The sequence below is a fragment of the Varanus komodoensis genome, unplaced genomic scaffold, assembly GCF_004798865.1.
Source record: "Varanus komodoensis strain SLA01 unplaced genomic scaffold, ASM479886v1 scaffold42, whole genome shotgun sequence".
NCBI classification, from domain to species: Eukaryota; Metazoa; Chordata; class Lepidosauria; order Squamata; family Varanidae; genus Varanus; species Varanus komodoensis.
This window is the reverse complement of record NW_025335972.1, coordinates 135,354-149,254: the sequence shown is the minus strand read 5'-3', so window position 1 is coordinate 149,254 and position 13,901 is coordinate 135,354. Positions and strand designations below refer to the sequence as shown.

Here is a 13,901-nt window from a genome sequence, read left to right as displayed (position 1 = left end):
ACAGCCATGGGAAGAAACCCAAAGTCCTTGCTCCCTACCTCCATTTCTCCAGTGTTCCAAACCCTGTTTCAGGGTAGGAGGGCAAAATGCAGGGATCTTAGCTCACCCTATGCCCTTGCCCTGTTGCTCAGGGTGAATGGGTTTGGTATAGTGAAAGAGCCTTCAGGATATGTTCCCCATGACCACAGAGGTCCACCTATTGTGTCCTATTTTCCTTGCATCACTCTGCCCCTCTGCAGTTGCATAGCATCTGGGATCCACCCCTCCTATATGGCTTCGATTGCAGGGCAGGTGTGTGTGAGCAAGAGCTGGGCCGGCTTCCAAAGCCCTTGTGCTCCAGCGCCCCTGTTGGCAGCCTCCAATATCACCTCTACGAAAAGAACTGTGACACCGCCCTTCCCTGATGATTTCCAGTTGCAGCTAAAGGGGGGGGGGCTAGTGCAGAGGAGACAGCCCCCAGCACATAAACAGGGATCTGGGGGCGGGGGGGCAGCCGAGACTCTGGGCAGAGAAAGGAGGACACCACCCTAGCCTCCTCTTACAAGGAGGAGATCTTGACAGTCTCGTGGAGTACGTATGGAGTGGAGAGGCTGGAATTGCGTAGGGGTCCACCAGGGCCTCCAGGCGAGGGGGGCTGGCTCTCATCCGGTGTGTTGGCAGGAGGGGTGGGGATGCAGATGATGGCCGCCGTAAAGTCTGTGGTGTCACAGTTCAGCTTCAAGTTGTCGTGAGTCTTGGCATTCAGGTTGGAGCGGCTAGAAAGGGGCAAGACATAGGAAGCCGATTAGAAAAGTCACTTGGGCTTCTTAGCTTAGTTCTACCCACTTCCCTCAAGGTTGCAGCCAATTTTGGACCCAGAGCTTTTTCTACATGAAGCAGTTTATCGCTGTATCTACTTTCAGTTTAATCACAGCCCCTGAGCTCTGTCCTTTCATGCTTTTCAGTCTAAAACCTCTCAGTAGTGCTGTGCTATAACTAAATACCATAATTATGCATGTAGGAAAATATCCTTTCTTTTGCTTTCTGAGAGATGACCCCATTTTCTCTGCTCTGGAAAAACAATCCAGGAAAAGTGCTCTGAAAAAGCAGACATGAAACTGGATGATCACACCATTGCCTAAAGAACCCCTTAAACAATCATGAGTAAAGAATCACAAGCACCTAATAAATGCACTATGTACAACAGGTCCTTGTCCAGGACCAAAAAAGCTCCATAGTCCTGGATGAGTAATTTGAAAAGGGTGACTTTATACAAGATTTATACAAAGTATAAATACAAAGTATAAATCTTGCTCCACAAGCTGACCCTCAGCCACTCTTCACATAACTGAAATTGAAAGGCACAAAAATCAGAGCACTTCCCAGGAGGTTTGAAACCCAGAACATCTTTTGTTTGGAAATGAATAACTCTCATTCTCATTCTTGGTTCCCTGAGCCATCTCTATGGCCCACGTGGTCAGTTCTAGCACTGTTCCCTGCCCATCAGCAAAACTTTAGTGCATTTAGCAGCATCTATTTAGTGGTAAGTATAGGCTACATTTCACAGGTGTAGTCCAAAAGCCAAGTTTTTTTGAGTGCCAGTTTGTTTTGTTTCCCATCATTAGTATCATGCCACAAGAAATGATGTCTTTGGAGAACATGGTCTTGCACACAGGTGGAAAACCTCCGGCCTAGGAGGTGAACATGGCCTGCTGGGGTCCTAAGGCCACACCTTCCCATGATGCCCTTTTCCCAGTCACTGATTGTTTGGGGTTTTCCCAGCATTTAGGCAGTTCCCCCCCCCCCCCCACCATTCTAGAAGGCTAAAACTAAGGCTTAGTTATGGGCAGTAAGAGCTGGAAGTTACAATATGCTGATTTTTTTGTTTGCATGTTTGGCCTTGACCCTTTTGCATCTGGCTGCATCCACTACTGGAATGCAGCCCCCAAGAGCTCCTCCAAAATTGAACTTGGCCCTCAGGCTGAAAAAGGCCACCTATCCCTGGTCTTGAGTAAGGATCATTACGAGTTCCCGAGGCCAACATAGCAATGGAAATGAGTATATGTAGGCAGATAACATCTCGACAGGTCACTTTAGGGAGTAGAAGTCACTCCAGGTTTGAAGGGGGCCCTTGTCAAACTGTCATCAGTCAGACTGTCATTTTTGTTGGTGGCCTTCAGGCCATAGGTTTGCCTTGCAGCCACTGCAAACAACTAAGAACAGCTAGTTCAAATTTCCCAGAATGCCCCAAAATGTCGTTGCACTGGCTACTCCAGAGCATTCTGAGAGATTTATAATGGTGGCTTGTTGCTGCCTGCCACCTGCCGTGTGTTTCTATCAGGAGGGCAGGTAACAGTTCTGGTGGGAACTACCTGCTTGCCAGGTGCTTATGCCAGGCACTCCTGCTCCCCTTCTCAGCATGGCACTTCAGGAAAAATCACTGGTGTCCACATGCAGAGACTGAACATGGAAACATATGGACAGCCAGGACCAGCAAGATGCTCCCAGAACTGCAGTTGGACATGATGAATATGATTGTTGCAGTTTTAAAATGATTTCCAGTAATGCATTTCAATATGCTTATTGTATTGCTGTAGCTGCAGTTGTTCTTACTGTTGTATTTAAATACAATCTTAATATTGATATGTGACCACCTGGATATTCTTAATATTAAGTGATAAATATTATTAATTAATTAATAATAGACAGACTTCATAGTTGGCAATGCAAATATGCCCTAAGACTGATTACAAGTGACTATGCTCAGTCAGTACATTCAAATAGCAAGGGATGCCCAGGCCATTCTTAGGCAAGACTAGAGCTGGGGAATGAGAGACTTTGAGCAGCCCTGAGTGCCATTCCCTCATCACCCCTATAACCAGGTCCTGGATAGCTAAGGTTGGCAGAAAGTGCTTCTGAGTCAAAGAATGTGGCTTCCAGCAGTGACTGAGCCTCTGTACCAAACACTCCTTGCTCCTTGACATCAGTGGTGTTCAGGGGATGGAAGGTAACAAGCTGAACTGCAATCGATTCTCTCCTTCCGTTTGCTGCTGGTGTACCTTGTCACCAAAGAATACAAAAGCAGGCACTGAGCTACAGTGAAGCCAATGCAGTATTGCTACCAGGGCCTGTCAAGGGCGGCCTGGTTTGGCATCTGCCAAGGGGCCACACATCAGTGGGGGTCCATTGCCAAGAGCCCCCTAGACTTGCCCCTCTCTTCACCATTGCAGCTGCTTGTTCACCTGCTTTTTGTTCTGGTCTGAATGACAACAGCATGAGGACCAGTGGTAAATACCTCTGCCTGTCAAGCAAGCAGTTGGATGAGAAAGAGGACAAGCAGCAAGAACAGCTGGTGGCAAAAGCAGTGACTTGAGGCAGGTGTCTCGCCCAAGAGCTTTCAAGAAATCAGCGCTGGCACCCGTTGCTTCGATAAAGATGTGACTAAGGACCATCCATCTTTGTGGTGCTGCTGCAGCTCTCATCCCAGCAGGTGGCAGCGATTCCATGCTTCTAAAAGGGCACTCAGAAAAAACATGCTTTGGAGAAATAACCAAGGTGCGAAACAGTTTAATTCAGTGGCACCATACACCTGCAGCCTAAAATTGGCTTATTATTTTTCCAAGACATTCAATTCAGCCCTGCTGCCTTCCTGAATCTCTGATTCTTCTGACTCTTCTGCACAGGTAGGTCCATCCCTGTGACCTAAGAGGATTCAGATTAATTTCCCCCCATCACCTCTGTCCCTTTCCCTCTCCCTCCAAGAACCAGTGTAGTATAGTGGTTGGAGGTGTTGGACTGGGATCCAGAAGATCCAAGTTCTAGTCTCCACTCAGCCACAAAACTTATTGAGTGACTTTGGGCCAATCTCTAATTCTTAACCTAAGCTACCTCCCAGGATTGTTTTGAGGGTAAGATTGAGAGGAGGATTACATAATCTGCCTTGAGTTCCTTGAAGGAAAAAAAAGGCGTGACAAAAATAAAATAAAATACATATCCTCCTTCCAGTTTCTGGCCAAAAGGCTCACCTTCATTCAGCCAACCTGTTCCCTTTCTTTTCATCTTGTCAGCCCTCCATTTTCTGTCCTTCCTGCACCTCTTTGTCTCTCATATGCAGACACAAAGCTGAATGCTGTCCTTCTATCCAGGGACACTAAACAGATGCAGGCCTCTGCTTTCTCACTTCCTTTGCAAGGGTCACAGCCTTTCCCCATCATTGTATGACTGTTCCTTCCTCCATAGCAGCTAGGATCAACATCCTTCAGAGCCACTCAATCAATTAGTTTGGGGGAGGGCAGTGGAGAGCTTGTAACAGCCAACCTGTAGCCAATTATGTTGTTCTCATTCTGCTGGAGGGCTCTACATTAGTGGCACAAACTGATCAGAGAGCTATAATGGACTCAGAGGTCACTGGTCCAAACCACAGAACTCTGACTAAAATATCCCCAGCGTGTGCTTCTCCTGACTCTCCAGCAGGCTGCATCCATTCTTGCAGCTAGGAAACACATCCAGATTCCCATGCCGTGCTGGCTTTTGCAACTGATTCTGACCCTTCCCTAAGGGACACCAAATATGCAGCCAATCATTGGCCTCTTTGCTGATATATCTTTCAGAGATATGAAGCAGCTTCCAGGATTTTCCCCAGCCTTCTTTTCTCTGAGCTTTGTCTTAGCTTTCAGCTTTCCCTCCACATCCCTCAACACCCCACCTGCCAGTATATCATCCATTCGAAAGCTTCTGCGGTCTCAGTTCCAGTTTGCATCATCCTTGAAGTGTGGGCACATGTTTAAATCTACAAGATGGGGTGCTTATTAAGCCCCACCCCATCCTCCAGCATGTTTATATCCAAACTAGTCTGCTTTTGTCAACACCACAATCCAAAATAGCATTTGCCTTATTTCCATTGCAACTGTGCTGACTCACTGCATTCACAGTCCAGTGTAAGTCTTGCATCTTTCTGTGGTCTTCAACATTGGAGATGGGACTTCCCAAGGGAAAGCTGTTTAGCAAACTATAATGCAGCGGGCTGTTTTGTTTGTCATACCCACTCTAATAACTGGTGTGCCTGTGTAGGAAAATTACAGTCACTGGGAGTTATTAGATGCAACTGTAGTGCAGTTAGACTGTCAGATGTGAACTAGAGAGACCCACATTAAAATCAACTCCAACATGGAGCTCCGTAAGTACCAGGTACCTTTGGGCCAGTCTCTATCTCTTATACTAACTTACCTCACAGGGGACCTCATGAGAGAGGAAGAATTATGTACTCCTCTGAGGACAGAAGAGGCTATAAATGAAATAGATAAATAACTCCACGTGTTATAATGGAAAGAATTAAAAGCGGTGAGGCTTTCTTTTCTTAGAAATGTGCAATAATTGCAACCAGATCTTTGGAATACTGTTAACCTTTGCCCTGTTGGTATACTGAAAGGGTGGGGTATCTCATAATTTGTCTGGCTAGAGATATTCCCCCACCCTGTAAAAGCCCATTTACAAAGGAGTAGGTCCTACTAAAAACATAGGCAGATACATCAACATGCATTTATTTAAACATGCCTTGTTTCAGTATTTTGCAAGAGGTTATAAGGCTATTTGAATATGTTGGTGGGGGCATTAAGCCTCAATATAAAAATTCATAGGAGCTTATTGCAGATCTCTTCACATGACTTAAACAAGCCCACTGCTGTAATTCAGTCCTCCTAGAATTCCAGTTTGGCCCTCTAGAGCAGTGGTTTTCAACCTTTCCACAGCTGGGGACCGGCAAAAACAGGAAAACCACCTTGGGGACTGCTGAGGCAGAAACAAAAAGCACCATACACATAACACAGTATTCTGTGTATTAGTTTCCAAACACAATGCCAAAAAAAGAAAGAAAGAAAAAAGAAAGAAAATTCTCCAAAACAACCAGAAACTGAGCAAAAAATGCCAACAAAAGAACAAAATACCAACATCGGCATGGCATATCTCCCACCAAGCTGTCTCTCTCCTCTCTGCCCCCGCAGCAGCCCTGGTGTCCCCTCCCCCCCAATGAATGCAATGCCAACCAAGGAAGAGGGGATGGAGCACAGCCAGCCCCTGTGCCAGCCCACAGTGAGTGGGATGCAGCCAGCAGGAAATCTCCTGTGGACTGGTGCCAGTCTGCAGACTGGAGGTTGAAAACCACTGCTGTAGAGTGCAGTGCATAAGGCCACAGATAATCTGGTGATTTACTAGCTTTTGTGTAGTTTCCCTGGCCCCAGCACATTCTGAAAGGTTGAAATATCTCGCTTAATGCAGTTACTGGTAGTAAGAGCTTTAAGCTAAAATATGCTGGCATTTTGGCTTTACCCCTTTGCTTTTGGCACCACTCCTTTGTCTTTAGTCCTGCCTGACCGCTGGAATGCAGCCCCTGGGAGCTCCCCCGAAATGGTGTTTGGCCCTCAGGCTGAAAGCAGTGAAACACTCCTGCTGGAGGGGAAGGCCCTAAACCTCCAAGCTGTAGGAAGTTGTAGGGTCTGGGCTTCATTTGGCAGCAAAACCCTTTAGGCTTCAGGAGCCACCTGCACCACTGCTCCAACAATGGTAGGCACAAAGTGTACAGCCTGTTCCTCAGTATTGAGCTCCACACCCACCAGTGTTTCACAGATGAAAATAGGGACCTTTCTTACATACTCATATACAGCTCCATCCCCACAAGCCAGGCTCCCAGGACCTCTGCAGGACATCCTGGATGGCTCTTCTCTGCCTACTGCATGTTCCCATTGATTTTGCAATCATCTGGCCTCTACTACACAACTCAAACAAATTCTGTAAGTCAACTAACCATAAATTTCCTTCTTTGAAATTCCGCCTAAGCATGTTTAATAGATCTAGCTGTCCTCATAGCTTAGTTGCACTGTAAGTACAACGAGACCCATTCTGCAATTAAACATATCCGGCAACTGGCTAAGTGATTATGAAAGAGAGAGAAGGGATGGGAAGAGAAGGGAGAGGAAGCAGTGAACTGGTATCCGATGTCTGACTGCACTTAGAATCATCAACACCATCATCGCTGTTGCTTCTGCTCAGTTTTAAGGCAAGGTAGATTTAACTTGATACTATATGATTGTGTTGTGGCAGTGGTTATCTAGTCAATTGCTGTGCACCATATCAGTGAGGGCAATTCTGCCCTGAATGTTGATATATAAGTCACAGAAATATACTGACAAAGGTGTCCACTACCCTTTAGTTGGTGCAGCAGTTGGGTCTTACTACTATCTCATGGCTTGCCTTACCACAAAGAGAGAGAGAGAGGTGGGGAGAGAGAATGGTCAGTTCCAAATGTTTTTAGGCTCAAGAATTTCCAGTTTTGAGAAGGTAAAAGTCTAGGCTACCATCATTTGGTGGCACTAAGCAGATAAAGAAGTGTCAAAATCTCTGATGCACTTGTGCACACAAAATGCTCAAAGGCAGCCTTAATTTTTCCTCCACCTGCCAAAAAGGCAAATTCAGACAAATAGGGGACAAGGTTTTACCAGAGTGCAGTACTAAAAAAAGAATTGCCCTTGGTAAATGGGAAAATCTTGGGCCATGGGTTGAGGTGGGCCCCATTAGACAAAACCTGATAAGAGCCAAAGGCTGAGGTAACCCAGAAATCTGGAAGAGATAAGGGCAGGGCTTTCTGGGAAGTGGGGATGGAGTAGGCCTAAGCAGGGAGTTGCCACCAGCAAGGCCCACTGCTCCAGCACAGGCACAAACAAAAGTGTGAGCAGCCTCTGAAAAGAACCACATTCCCATGGCAGGAAACCCGCTAAAACATAGCTGGAGTGGCCCACGCCATCCAGAGCAATTCCTTTTTTGCTGCCCAAGGATTAAGGATTCACTTTCTTCTCTTTCCTTTTCTCAGTAGCAGGACAGCCCTGAACTGTGGATGGTGCTTGAGTCGAGGCTCGACTGAGCTGCACTTCCCTCCTCTGACCAGTGGCCTCTGTAAGGTAGCCTTCTCCAAGCTGGGAAGTGATGTTCCAAGACATCCGGGGGCTGGAGTAAGGACTTGGTACCTGACCCACAAGATTCCTAGTTTGCCCAACACAGTATCTGGCAGGAGCTTAGGAGGAGAAAACCTTTTGGGCCCATGCTCACACATCCCCAAAAAGTGCCTTACATTTTTCCATCTTGCCCTGAATAAAAATGTATTCTCTGTTCATGCAATGGTTCCAGAAAAGCTATTCTAGAATTTGACACCTCTGTAGTCTAAATGACAATAATTTTAATATCTAACCTGAATAGGCTAATGTCCAGGTTGTAGTGGCTGGTTCTTGGGACATAGCCTTCTTTCATGCACATTTTCCCCCCTCTCTTTTGTAACAGCCCTGGACAAAATGTATGTTCTTCCATGGGAAGGGAAACTGATCCCCCTCCAGACCAGCCGGATACAAAAGGAGGCAGAAAGAGCCCTTACCTTTGGGGTGCAGCACTTTTCTGACTGTGTAGTGTATCCAGCTCCTGAGCACTGGCACGGCTCATGGACATTGTGGAGTTGGTTAGGCGGGTGGTGCGGCGCTTCGTGCGGCGGGGGCAGCATGAGGTGCTGAGCCCCCCCTTGCTTCCTTGTTGAGAGGAGAGGGAGGTGCTGCGGCTGGTGCGGTAGCCCAGGGGCTCGGTGAGGCAGAACTCGCTGTAGGAGTGTTCATCAGTAAACTCATGGTTCTGCATGTGGGGCAAACATGCAATGGAGGCAGGGGAAGAGAAGTAAAACTGTATTAGGGCATTTGCATGCATATGCCCACTCTTACAGCCCGCTGCCACCACTGTTGTTCCCCAACTATTGCCTGTTTCTTGGTTCTCAGCTTTTGTGCAGGTTTTTCCCCCATTTTGAAAGGCTGCAATGCCTCTCCTGAGGCTTCATTAAGGGCAATCCCTCCCCCTTTAAGGTTCGAGAAGCTGGTATTTTGGCCTGGTTTGCCCTGCTCCACTGGCTTTTGGCACCATCCACCAGTGGAATGTGGCCCTTGCAAACTCTGAAATGGAATTTGGCCTCCAACTGACAGAGGCTCGGCTCCCCTGCTATGCACATTCATGATATAATGGGGGTGTCACATATTCTGTGTGCCTACAACTGCACACACAAGAACAAGGCGCTGCAAATCTGGTGCAGAATTCACTAATCCAAGAAAATCCACTTAAATTCTTCTAGGCAAGGCAGGTAAGGGTTCTAGTCTTTAGGGCTGTCAATTCTCTTGAAGTCATATAGACAGTGCTTGGGGAAGTCTATTAACATGGAGGAAAGGTGTTCAGAAGCTGCAGTGATTGAGAGGTGGGACTTAAGAACATAAGGAGAGCCCTTCTAGACCAAAGGCCTCTAGATCAAACCCTTCTAGATAGAAGCCTTCCTGATCTACCAGCCAGAAGGCCCATCATCCCCCAGTCATGATTCCCGGCAACGGGTTATCAGAGAGATACTAATGTCCAATACTCAAGGTGAAATGAATAGCCAACATTTCTATTAGTAATTAGCAGTTGTCATTCTCCATGAGTTTGTCATTTTAAAGCCTTCCACATGACTATCTTGGGCAGTAAATTCCACAGCTTAACTATATGCAATGAGAAGAACATCTTCTGTCTGATCTGACTCTAAAGGGAACCAAGGTTCCAGTTAGATGCCAGGAAGCACTTCCTGACAGTCAGGACCCCGAGGGTATGGAATGGGCTTCCCTGGGAGGTCGTTGAGGCCCCATCGGTGCGGGTGTTCAAAGATAGGCTGGACATGCACATGGTTGGCACGTCGTGAGTGGAGCCAGCTGGAGCCAGGGGTCAGACTAGATGGCCCGGGAGGTTCCTTCTGACTCGCTCTGTTTCTATGTTTCACCATTTGGCTGGATTCTAGTATTTTTTTTTTCAGTTTAAAAAGTCCAACCTTTCCTCATAGACAAGTTGCTGTAGCCCCTTTATAATTTTGGTTGCCCTTTTCTGCATGTTTTCCAGCTCCCTTTTTTGCAGTGTGATGACCAGAACTGTACAAAGTATCCCAAGTGTAGTCACACCACACTTTTGTGTAACAACATCCTAGTATCGGCAATTGTATGTTCCCGTTCCTTTCTTGTTGACTTAACAACATGAAATTTGCCTTTTTCATACTGGGCTGACAATGCTGATCAAGGATTGCATTTTTTCTTTTTCTGGTGTCGTTTGGTTGTTTTGTATTGCACAATAAAAAATAAATACTAAAAAAACTGGATTAGCCTTTATTGTGAGCTCTCCACCACAGCCACCCCTGCAAAAACCCCTTGTCAACCACTGCCAGCTCAGACCCAATCAGTTTACATACAAAATTAGATTTTTTTTTTTTTTTTGCCTCAGTATATATCATGGTGTACTTGTTTACCTTGAACTGCATTCTGCATTTTAATTCCTATTTACCCACTTTGGAGAAATCACTTTGGTGCTCTTTGCTGTTCTTTTTTTTTTTTTAGAGACTGGAGGCTCCAGTGTCAGCAGAGCTCGTCATCTGCTCCAGATTTCACTTAAACCTTTCCAGGGTGCTGAAGCAAAATTGGCTTGGGGTTCAGCATCATGGATTATGCCTTTTAAGTTCAGAATAAAATTCAGAGTAGATAAGGAACCCCATTGTCATTGGAGCCACTAGCCTCCAACACCCCTAAATAATTTGGTGTCATTAGCAAATTTGAACATGTTACTGCTCAGCCTTAACTCCAGATGCTTTATCCTTAACCTGAGCAGATAGCATTATACAAAACAGGCAAGTGTCTTTGTTTGTATAATTCATTCAGTTTGCAGAATCTAGCTTCTACTGGCTCTGAATTTGTGTGATCCTAGTGCAACATTTGCATTTTATCTTTTAAATGAAGAGTTGTATTCAGTCCTGATGGTGTCCTTTGGATGCTTGAGGCTTGCAGGGAAAAGCCAGCAGTGCCTGATGGAGTCAAATCAAGACAGGTAAAGTCTGGTCAAAGTATGCAGTCAAGTCAGGGCAGACAAGGTTAGATCAAGTAGGAAAAACTCAGCTGAGGTGGATAAACTTAGGTCATGGTAAGCAACGTCAAGACAATGAAAATGTCCAATAAAAACAGGATCTTTGACAGCTGCAGGTGAGGCCTGCTACCTGAAGTTCTCCTACAAAGATAACTATGGAAGGATGTTGGCTTACTAGGGAGCAAAAACCAACTGAACACTTAGGTGGGCTGACAAGAACAGTAGTGTGATTAGCTCTACCCCCCCCCCCCCGCATCCCACTGAGCTTCTAACTGGAGTTGTAGTTCAACACATCTGAAAGTCCATATATGCCCTCCCACCCCCTACGATCGGCAGCTGATGCCCTTCTCTGGGAGCCCTCCATGAATGATATTAGGAGGGTGAGTACCCAGAGGAGGGCCTTCTCTGCGGTGGCGCCCCACCTATGGAATGCGCTCCCCAGAGAGGTCCGCCTGGCGCTGTCATTATTTGCTTTTCGGTGCCAGCCGAAGACCTTTTTATTTAAAAGTTATTTTAACTGTTAATTTATTATTATTGTATTTATAGATTTTAATATATATAGCCGAGATGGTACCAGTTTTTAAATTATTAATTGTATCTTTTTATGAATGTTGTGAGCCGCCCCGAGGCTTAGTTGCGATGAGGGTGGCATAGAAATGTTTTAAATAAATAAATAAATAAATAAATAAATAAATAAAGGCACCTGGTTGAAAAAGAATGATCCAGGTAATACTGGATGGGAAATGGATCCACTGCTCCCTTCCCCCCACCTGATGGCCAGAACCTGCTCCACTCATTTTTCATGAGTCTCTCTCGTGTCTTCCTACTCACAGTTGTTTTCTCCAGGCAGTGCAACAGGTGATGGTGTTGCTGTTCAAAGGCTGATCGGTTCCGCACAGCCAAAATGTGTGCATCAGGATCTCTGTCCTGTGAAAGAAAGAAGATGGGTACAGATAGATCAAAGTAGACAGGACAGAGACTCAGAATTTCTACAACTGCATGCTCTAGTTTGAAAACCAGTGTGCTTAGGCATCAGAGCAGGCACAAGTTTGAAAATCTGCAGCATTATGGCATATCAACACACTCAAAATAACCTGTCAGCACAGCATTACTTCTGATCGCTGCTGGGCAACTGCGTGTCTGAATGCTTTCCCACTGAAAAGATATTCTCTGCATAAGGAAAACTAGCACATCAGGGCTAGGGCTGGCACTGGGGGTGGGGGTGGGGCTGGGAAACTACCAAATGACAGGCAGACAGTCAAGGGTCAGGGAAAAGGGCCATCTGGGAAACAGAAGGGCCATCTGAGGTTGCCCACCCTTGAATTAAAGGCATCCCAGGCCACAGGGACCATCTGGGTGTCCAGAAGCAATGCTAAATCCAGCAGTAGCCCCAAGCTGTGAACCTTGGAGGGGAGTAGGACTCTGTTCAAAGCAGGTGTTTCTTCAGCCACCCAGTTCAACTCATATTATCTGTCCTGAGCTTCAGTTTAGTTGCTCTCATCCAGTCCATTAATGAGTGTGGTCTTGCATTAAAGGTCCTCACCTGGATTTTATAAAGGGAAATAGAAAGGAATCCTTTCTACATACAGATGTAACTAAATTCCATAAGCCCTGGCAAGCTTTCTGAATGGTTTCATAGAGATACTGGACTGTATGGGAGATAAGTCTAAATCCCGAGGAATGGTTCCAACGGAAAGGAAAATCAGTCTCCCAGCACCACTTTCTGGAATCTATCACCCAGGAAGGTGCCATCACAAAGCAGTGTCTTGAGCCTCTAAAAACCAGGCCAGGGCTGGGAACTTGTGGCCATTCATCACTTGCAATACCCAATCTCATTCCAAAAGGTCTGTAGGTGATCAGTTCAGGCCTCTGATAAGAGTGATCTGCTCCCCCAGATAACTGGGCAGTAACAAGGAGACAGAGAAGGGGTTCCAACCTGGTTCCTAAAATCAACTGGAGGGGCCTTTTGAGACTGTCTCCTTCAGAGGTGCATTTGGTGGGAAGCTGAGAGGGGGCCCGAAGGAGGCCTGGTGGCTAGGGAGCTGTTTTTAATAATATTTTTCTGCAATTGATACATTTTAATTGCATTTTAGTATATTATTTCAACCAACCTCCTTGGTTCTGGAAGCCACCTTGGGTATCATTTGTTGGTGGAATGGTGGAGTATAAAAGAAACAAATAATTGGGGGTGCAGAAAGACATAGAGGGAGAAGAGGAGCAGAAGGACAGAGAGAACAGGGCTGCTAGTGGAACAGACAGAAAATGAAAGGATGGCACCAAGACTGAGAGAGAGAGAGAAAGAGAAGAGTTGGCCCAGCTCAGTTTGAATTTGGTCATGCCTATGGGTGATTTTGGCCCCAGCCATCAACATCATGCAGCCCATAACATTGTATCCCTGTGGCAAAGACAATGTACTTGTCAACAGAACAACAGATTCCTCAGCCCTGCTCTAGTCACTTGAAAAGGAGCTAAGGCTTGGGTCTAGCCAGGGCAGGGGGGACTGTGACCCATCAGATGTTGATGAACTACTTCTCCCATCATCCCTCATCATTGACCAGGGTGATCAAGGCTGACAGGAATTAAAGTCCAGCAACTTCTGGAGGACCACAAGCTCCAGGCTAGTCTCTGCTGTCTGCTGCAACAGGTTGCAGTTTGCAGACATGTAGGCCTGGGAAGAAAGGAAATGGGGGAGATTTCATTTCATGTTTATACCCTGCTATTCCTTTCCAAGGATAAACCAACACAGCAAAGCAGTCCATACACTTTGCTCCCAAGGGAGTGCAGGAAGACTTGTGGGCCAAGGGAATAGTGCATACCTCAAGGCCACCGTTCTGCTTGTACCGAAGAAAGGCGTTGGTAGTGCCACTCTTGGCCAGGCGGATCCGGGCCAGGCGAACTTTCTGCAGGTTGGGGGAGATATGGAGAATCATATATGGAAAGAAAGCCAGATGACCCCCCTCCCTCCCTACACCTCT

The 13,901-nt window shown here is 46.3% G+C and overlaps 1 protein-coding gene across 1 annotated transcript in view; it reads right to left on the bottom strand.

The window, feature by feature from the left end:
• Positions 1–538: 538 nt before the first annotated feature.
• The window catches only part of KCND1 (potassium voltage-gated channel subfamily D member 1), a 49,391-nt gene continuing 36,028 nt past the window's right edge, over positions 539–13,901 (bottom strand). The window contains exons 3-6 of the mRNA XM_044443642.1: positions 13,743–13,826; positions 11,758–11,853; positions 8,396–8,643; positions 539–755 (exon numbers count right to left, since the gene is read on the bottom strand). Of these exons, the coding sequence (XP_044299577.1) occupies positions 539–755; positions 8,396–8,643; positions 11,758–11,853; positions 13,743–13,826 (645 nt within the window). The remainder of the gene's footprint in view (positions 756–8,395; positions 8,644–11,757; positions 11,854–13,742; positions 13,827–13,901) is intronic.